This window comes from Gymnoscopelus braueri (assembly GCF_963280865.1).
Source record: "Gymnoscopelus braueri genome assembly, chromosome: 18".
Classification (NCBI taxonomy): Eukaryota; Metazoa; Chordata; class Actinopteri; order Myctophiformes; family Myctophidae; genus Gymnoscopelus; species Gymnoscopelus braueri.
In genome coordinates this window covers 30,150,882-30,160,167 of record NC_137618.1, presented here as the reverse complement: position 1 = coordinate 30,160,167, position 9,286 = coordinate 30,150,882, and the positions used below count along the sequence as shown (strand labels likewise).

The following is a 9,286-nucleotide window of genomic DNA, read 5'->3' as shown; positions in this document are numbered from 1 at the left end:
TTTGATGGAGCGTGGTCACAGATTCTGTGTACAGAGGGTCTGACTGGACGCTGTTACTGGGAGGTAGAGTGGAGTGTAGGGGTTCATATAGCAGTGACTTACAGAGGAATCAACAGGAAAGGAACGAGTGATGACTGTAGACTTGGATGGAATAACAAGTCCTGGAGTCTGTGCTGTAGCGATGATCTCCAGAGCATCAGTTACTCTGCCACACATAATAGGAGGAGAACTGTCCTTCCTAACCCTCTCTCTGACTCCAACACAGTAGTAGTGGATCACAGGGTCAACAGAGTAGCAGTGTATCTAGACTGTTCTGCTGGGACTCTGTCCTTCTATCAGTGTTCCTCTGAGACACTGAGACACCTGTACACCTTCCAGAACACATTCACTGAACCTCTCTACCCTGGGTTCAGTATTTTTTATGGCTCTATGTCTCTGTGTGAGGACAGACAGGGTGTGAGGACAGAGAGCGTGTGACCTGCTCTCACTGCTCTGTTTGTCTAACACACTGTTTCCCAAACACTGGGTCAGGACCATAGACTGTATAAAAATAATAGACAGCGTTACAGCCCTAGACTCTACAGACCGTAAATGAAGCCCATTGTTCAGCTATTTCAAATCCGCCATCTTTCAATATCACGTCATATCCTGCAGAATGCCACCAGACCATTATTGGTTGGGTAGCTTGTCAATCAAAAGCGGGGGCGGGGAATGAATGCTATTGGTTGTGTAGCTTGTCAATCAAATCATCCCGCCCCTCCTAGAGCATAACCTACTTCATCGTCAATTTTAAAATAAATGGGACCATAGTTTACCAAAACGCACATCATGATGATTGAAAGGAAACTTTAAACTAGCGACTGGAAGCCTAATAGTATTTATGACAATTTTTATTAAGGTAAGAAAATCTCTGTCAAAAACCCATCCTCATGCATTGAGAGAAATTCTTTTTGACACCAGCAGGGGTAAAACAGCGAAACTACAGGCCATTCATATGAACTGTCTCTTCTGTATTGGAGTCGATGTAAAATTCTCAAGCTGGCCCCTTGGTCAGGACCCATGTTTGGGTCATGGATCCATTTTTATGGGTCACAAAAAATAGCCCTTTTTTCTGTTTACTATATATATATTTTTATTATTGTTTTATTTCAGAAGATTTTCCATAAATAAAGAAGGGTGCGGTGTGTGCAGTGAGGGTCATTCACCTGTCTGTACTGAGCTAACACACACACGCACACGCACACACACTGTGATGTTCATTAGATAGACCCTCCAGAAAAACGCGGGCAAAAATCCTTGATTATGCGGGCTAAAACTCTTGATTATGCAGGCTAAAATCCTTGATTTTGCGACGAAATATGCTTCTTTTTTTTTAAAATTTTATGCGGTGAAATTGCACGAAGTTGCGAAAATGCGAAATATGTTAAAAGTTGCAAAATATGCAAAAACATGGACCCTTATAGGTCCATTTGGTTCCATGTGTACACTCTCAGAGTTACAGACCTGTAAGGGTCCATTTGGTTCCATGTGTACACTCTCAGAGTTAAAGGTGATATTTCTTTATTAAAATAAGTGTTAAATATCTCTATATTCTGATAGTAATCATTGCTATAGAGCAGTAATTCTCAACCTGTGGGTTGGGACCCCCCGGGGGGACCCCCAAATGACTTTGGGGGTCCCCAGATGATTATCTTAATGTGCAACATTGTTATCTCACTTAAACAGTAAACAAACCAACATACAGTATAAGTGTATTCAGGGTATCTGCACATTTATAAAGTTACAATTTAATGACTTTTAAGACTTTTAAGAAAAAATAAAGCAATTAATGCGTCAAAAGTAATAAACAAAGTATGCTATGAAAATTTTTCAAACATTACCTAAGAAAGAGGCAAAAATATAAGCGTTGGGAGCTTGTAGATCAGCTATTTTCACTATGTATCTGTGGAACCGAGTCAAACTAAATGTAAAGCCTCAACTCCTACAAATTCCAAGTGCTTGTCAGGATGGGGGGTCCCCAGTTCAAATATGATTATTTTAGGGGGGTCCCCAGTTCAAATATGATTATTTTGGGCGGTCCCCAGTTCAGATATGAATATTTTGTGGGGTCCCCAGTTCAAATATGATTATTTTGGGGGGTCCCCAGTTCAAATATGAATATTTTGGGGGGTCCCCAGTTCAAATATGATTATTTTGGGGGCTCACGGCCTGAATAGGTTGAGAACCACTGCTAGAGAGTGTGACCAAACACTATATCTATCAGAAATCCTCAGTATTCATTTAACTCTGAGAGGGTTCAAATGGAACCAAATGGACGCGTAAGGTAATTAATTTATAGTGTTCTGGTGCTCTCTGCTGTCCACTGAAGGATATGACAGTGCTGCCCTGTGTGTGTTAATACTCCTCATCAAGATTGATTGATTGATTATTGATTGAATACTTTATTAGAAGTTTGCAGAAAAAACACATGAAAGTACAGTTCAATACAAGGTCTGTTAATAGGAATTATAGAAATAGCAGATCTACAAGCTCATAGCGCGGCACCGAGTGCCGCGCTATGAGCTTGTAGATCAGCTATTTTGAAATAGCGAAAATGTGAAAATGTGTGCAAATCTTTGAATATATATTGTTTAAAGTGAACATTTTTTAACTCTTATTCTTTGCTTCTGGGGGGTCCCTGGAACAAAACATTTTGAGATGGGGGTCCGCGGCCAAATACACATCATTTTGGGGGTCCTTGACATGAAAAAGTTTGAGAACCACTGATATAGAAACATATGTTTTTCAGAAAACTGTTGGGATTTATAAAACATTTGTAGAATGGGCTTCAGGTCTTAAAGGGCAAGACCACTTTGTTAGAGGTTTGGGTTGTTTAGTTACCTTTTCATTATGTAACTCCAAAGGTGGACAAGAAATCAAAAATAATTGCTCCATTGATTAGAAATTGATAATTCAAAATATGCTCCTCATTGACTTACATTGTTGCTGAAACAGCTCTCAAAGTCACTCTTTTAGAACGTAAATGGAAGCAAATAAAGTGATTCAGACAATATAGAACCTCACCAAACTCAGTACTGTTTTGTTTTTTTTATCAAAATGTTAGCTTCTTGTTGATTTTGCTATTTTTATTTAGAAGAAAACCCAGACTGGATCCGCGGATCCGGATCCGGATCTTCAGATAGTAAATATCTGATATGATATGTAGTTACTGTATAATACGCCCTCCTGTTTAAACATGGCATATCATTTCATAAATGTCTATATTTTCTTGAACGTGTCTCCTTTATAACATATAAGAATGAATAGAGACATAATGAGAATAAAATAAACTCATTAGCATCAAATGATCATAATCATTTTGTTTCAGTTTATTTGCTCTTAAAAATAAAAGTGGTGTATGTCAAAGAGCTGTGTCTTGGAGATCGTTGGAGTCTTTGGGTTAGGGTATCGCCGTTGGATCTGAATCTGTCCCTGAGGTTCCCTTGCCTTTTATATTATTGGCTTGTGTCATCCCGTGATCCTGGTGATGTCATATGAATCTGTCATATCCATATATGGAGTCCTAATGTTGGTCATGCCCAAAGATAGAGTCTATGATATCAGACCTTGATAAGTCAGTTATCTCCATTTATGGAGTTGCAGGCATTCTGTGGCGTGGTCTAACTCAGGTTGGTATCCATAACGACTAGGACTAGCAAATATCTAGTGGTTAACTATAGCAACCTATCTAACAATTGTATGATGTGAAAAAGCCTTCTTTATGTTATATTGAAATTGGCTTAAGGGAGGAATGGCCGGCTGGCGGGTGGGCCTGTGGACCACGTTGTCATGATCATGTCACTATGACTCAGCCATAACCATATAAGAGTTCCCAATGCAGCTACGCCCAAATATGGAGTGTGTTGTCTAACCTCAATGTGTCGTCATGGCATAATAATGATAATAATAATAATAACTTGAATTTAATCAAGAAAATCAGGCGCAAACAAATCAGTCAGCTCCATATATGGGCACAAAAGGGGGCATGCTCATATATGGATAAGGATAAGGATAATTCCTTTTAACAGGTCGTTCATGAAAGTCCTTGCGGTCTTGTTTCCAATGAGAACCTGTGAGCAATTGGGGTTAAGAGTCTTGCTCAGGGACAAATTTCATATCATCGGCACATATGCTGGGATAGCCTGGAATCGAACCTGGGGCAACCAGGGCCAGCTGGTTCCCTAGGCGGGCTCACTAACCACTCAGCTATGGCCGCCCCTGGGCATATACTTATGACATCAGCGATCTATATATGGGCATAAAAGGGACAGATACAGAGATCTCTATATATGGGCATACTGGTCGGATCGGCAGTGCAACGTACTGTAGGTGTGAGGGCCCGAACCTCTAGTACATATATATACTGTATAGTATATCATGTATAATTTGTTGATTTTGTTCTTACATGAATTATAGCAAACCCTGCATTCTCTTTTTTTATCTGACTATAATTTCTCAGTCAGCTAGTAATGCTTTGAATGTGCTACTGCCGTATTCACAGTTCAAAGGACAAACATACAGGTAGTTGCCAAAGGCCAAACTTCATCATTATTTAGTTGAATTTCAAACAAAATGCATTCTAAATCAAAACTCACCCCCAAATGCTATCAACTGATATCAGTGAAGGGTTAAACGGGCTGTGATGAGATCATATCTCTATCCAAGCATGTGTTTAATGTTACCCTCCCAGGTCGACACAATATAACTCACTTATATTAATCCGTTTTTGGACTGAGCTCCATTTTCCTCTGATGATGCATGAGGTGAAACTATATGCTACTCAATGATGGTACAGTCAGAGCAGGACCTGTTTTATACAGTGGTGGGGGAGTAACTTAGTACATTTACTCAAGTACTGCACTTCAGTGCAATTCTAAGGTCCTTTAACTTTACTTGAGCTTTTCCATTTCTATGTCTCCTACGCCAGTGTATACAGCCAGGTATGTATTTCAGGTTGTCTGTCTGTCTGTCTGTCTGTCTGTCCATCCAAACATTGTGAATGCAATATCTCAGGAACACCTTGATGGAATTTCAAGGCATTCGCCACAGACGTCCACTCAGACTCAAGGAAAAACAGATCAGAAGCAGAAGGTCAAAGGTCAAGGTCACTGTGACCTCATGTCTGTCCCAGCCCCGTGAACGCAGTATGGCAGGAATACCTTGAGGGAATGTCAAGACATTTGGCACAAACGTCCACTTGGATGGATCAACTGATTAGAAGTAGCTGGTCAAAGGTCATGGTCACTGTGACCTCACACACCATGCTTATTAAATTACTTCAAAGTCTTCATTCACTACATATACTTCTACAGTCTGGACAGACACGGATGTTACGGTTTGCTGAGGCTTTCTTGTTTTTATACTTTATTTACTACTCCACTACATCTCAAAAGCAAATATTGTTAATTTTACTCCTTGTTACTCTGCAGATTTACATTATTAATACCAACTTACATTAAGTGATGTGAATGATTATGTGTTATTAAGCTACACAGCAGCAGATCAAGTAATTACAATCAGCCCCACCTTTACCAGCTGCAGTATTAAAGTGATGAACACTGTGAACAAACACATTAACGCATTACTAATTACAATCCAATAGTGAAATGGTCCATTCTGCATAATGAATACTTTCATGTTTGGTACTGCACGTATTTTGATGGCAATACAGTACTTTTGTACCTTTACTCAGGTAAAATTGTGATTACAGGACATCTAGGCTACTTGTAACAAAGTATTTCTACATTATGATAATGCTATTTTTAATTAAGTAAAAAATATGAGTATTTAGGCCACCACTGGCTTTACATTCCACTGCAGCTAGTTAAATGCATTCGCCAGCTGGTGTCTCAGGTCAGAATTTGTGCCTGATTAGAAAACTAGATGACATAATATAAAGGATCATCACAGTTCACAAATACACACACTTCTTTTCCAGTCTGGATTCTGAAATGTAATCTAAGTGATTTAGACGGTGATCCGGGGAAGTATCACAGCCTTCAATTTAATATCTAAATCTTTAGGGCTACTGCACATGTTCAGGTACATAGGAGAAAGATGCAGAGAATAGAGGACTTTCCCATGTGTTTATTGCAATAGACTTTATTTGGTCCTAATTTCACCTCCATGTTGTTTTCCAATACAGTTTATTTTGACAAGACATTGTGCTTCTCTAGCATAATCAACAAAATCTTAATATTGACTCTTAACCACTTAAGCCCTATTTCATATATACATTTTTATTTTATCGAAAATATCTGCAAGCTATTCCTCCAAGCTCACAGTGTGTTGCATGGCGAGGTACTTTGAGCTTGTAGATCTGCATTTTAAAAAAAAATATTACAATTATTTCAACATGCCCAAAGTAAGGACGGCGGGGTCAAAGTGCTTAACAGGACGGTAAACCTGCAGGTGATGACATCATCCTGTATCTCTATTAACCCGGGTCAACAGCATATCAGTCAGCAACACTAATCCCTCTCTGGAATCCGTTGCGTTTTCCTCCACAGATGCACGGTTGCGTGAAGTTACAGAAACATTCTTGAGATGGCTGCGTTTGGAAACCCCCTCCTCCTCACTGGGTGAGCTGCAGTTCTACCTGTCCCATACGTCCTCCATCACCCTCTTGGAAGGGATTATTGGGGATTAGAATACTGACGTTTACATATAGCAAGCCAAAGAGGTGTCTCCATAAATTCAGTTATTGGAGGTGGCAGTGATAAGAGAGACTCCTGCATTCCTCTCTGATATAGGGAAGGGAAGTTGTGTTTATGTTGAGACCGAGCTTCACACCTTCATCAACATATGAATAGATTGTTTGGTCTTCTGCTTGCTCAGTGTTGTTTGGTCACTATGACTTCTGTGGAATATTGTATACGTATACGCACTCACGCACGCACGCACGCACGCACGCACGCAGACACACACACTTACTTTTCTGGTGTTCTGTTCCACTAGGTAAACAATGATTAATTATCTTGCTGTCATACAGTAGTACAGTAGTTGCTGGTTTACGCTCAGTTATCTAGAAAGAAACTCAACAGACACTCCTCGTCCTCTGGAGGCCCACAATAGAGAACCTATGATTGACTGTAAATGAAGCTAGCTTTTAGATACTGTATTCTGTTTTATAAAAAGGTCCACATTTTCTCATTAAGCATATATTTAGCTGAGGACAGATTGGGGACCCCATTTTGTAGGTCTCTGCCCTTTGCAATAAATCACCCTGGATCTTGTCATGGTCAGCCCAAGACTGGATGCCGTGTTTCACCACACGGTGGCATTGCAGACTATTGAATCTCTCTCTCTCTCTCTCTCTCTCTCTCTCTCTCTCTCTCTCTCTCTCTCTCTCTCCCCCTGTTTTTGTGGAAATTTTCCCTTTGTCACCTCCGTCCACCCCTCCCCACACTCCTTTTTGATGTTAGGGTGCCTTGGTGTAATTGATAGCGTGTTCTCTGAACATATTAATCCAGAGGTATCCTGTTACCGCCCTCACAGATTCTCTCCATCCATTTCCTCAGCCTATAGTATGTTATTCTCTCATGTCCAGGCTTTAAAATGCATGTCTTTTCTTTCATTAATCACCCACTTAAGGCAACGTGTCCCTGACATGTGTACGCAGTGCGTCATGTAATGAGTGTTGCCTGGATCCTAGGGGTTAATTCAATATGGGATTCATTCATTTATCTCCCTCTCTCGTTATTACACGTGCACCCGTGTGTCGTGCATTGAGCGGACATAATTCAGCACTTAATTCACTGTATAATTCATTGTCTTAAACGGGGAAAGAGTCGAGAGAAACGGCGTCTGGTTCTAGGTTACTTAGTAAATGAGAGTGTGTGCATGAGAGCTGCATAAAGGGTGATTTATACTTATACCGGAAACAGCAGATCTACAAGCTCGCGACGTGTCAGCAATGTGACGCGTCGCAAGCTTGTAGCTCTGCTGTTTTCGCATGTGCGACACCGCCCCTAACCAAGTATACATCGGGCATTACTTCACCGTTTCATTATTTTCTCTCTAAATCACTTCACGGGGCAGGGATTTGCCATCGACGACAGTCGATGATAGTGTCTGGCTTTATGGATGCTGGCTATTAGCCGGGGAGTGACCGGTGGACATTTATATGTGACTTTTAGCACAACGGAGCGATGGGCAGGATTCATTAAAACGACTCTCAAAAACCACGTATTCCCAGGGTTTTTAAAGAGGCACTTAGCAGGGGAAAAACGAGACCATTACGGACACACAGCAGGAGGGCATGGATGGATGGATGGTACAAAAAGAGGGTGAGAGGGAGGGAGGGAGGGATGGGAGAGGGGGGGTGAGAGTGTAGGAAGGAGGGGAGGTCGTCACTCTCTCATGATTCTGTCAGCCCCCATCCTTCACCGTAGGCCGGAGGATCAAATGGCAGACCAATCAATCGTCTCTCTAAGCAGACAGATCTGGTGGAGGGAGGCCGCCATGGCATTTAACTCCGCAGGGGGGCGTATCAATAAAGTAAAAAAAAAAAAGGAATGATAAAAAATGGATTGTCCCCAAACAACCTGGCAACCCACACATCAAATCGGCCTGCCCACATCCCTGACTCTGTCTGTTTGTTTTTCTGTCTGTCTTTCTTTCTTTCTCTGTCTCTCTCTTCCTACATCCTTTCTGCCACTGTGCGATAGTTATTTTCAGAATCAGAGAACTTTATTGTCGTCACTGGTTTAAAGATGTAAAGAAGTGGGTGAAATCTGTTTTCGCGTAAGATCCATCATTTTGTTGTCTTCCAGAAAAGGGAGAAGAAAAAGGGCAGGGAGAAAAATATTAAACATTAAATAAGCATATCAAAGTGCTCTCTCTCTCTTTTTCTGTATTTATATCTCTCCCTATATTTCTATATTTCTATATTTCTAGATCTCTCTGTCTGTCTGTCTGTCTGTCTGTCTGTCTGTCTGTCTGTCTGTCTGTCTGTCTCTGTGATTCTTTCATCCTGTGTGATTGATGTATTGCAGACGGGGTTGGAGAAGCAGACCGCTCTCTGAGCCGTGAGTGTCACAATGTATCACCGGGAACAAGTCCAGCTGCAAGGACACACACACACACACACACGCACACGCACACACACACACACACACACACACACACACACACACACACACGTGCACGCACACACGCACGCACGCACGCACGCACACACGCACACACACACGCACACACACAATCCTTTTATAATGGATGACGCTTTAATCTGACACTGAATTAT

At 41.1% G+C, this 9,286-nt stretch overlaps 1 protein-coding gene across 3 annotated transcripts in view; it reads left to right on the top strand.

Moving 5' to 3' along the window:
* LOC308073763 (NACHT, LRR and PYD domains-containing protein 3-like) overlaps window positions 1-2,603 on the top strand; it is a 41,355-nt gene extending 38,752 nt beyond the window's left edge. For 2 of the 3 annotated variants that reach the window (XM_080412881.1, XM_080412880.1), the window contains exon 13: window positions 1-2,603. This exon is cut by the window's left edge and continues 140 nt beyond it. In XM_080412881.1, the coding sequence (XP_080269007.1) occupies window positions 1-477 (477 nt within the window). In that variant the 3' untranslated portion in view covers window positions 478-2,603. The other variant, XM_080412882.1, reaches the window with a different exon arrangement.
* The last annotated feature ends 6,683 nt before the right edge of the window (window positions 2,604-9,286 follow it).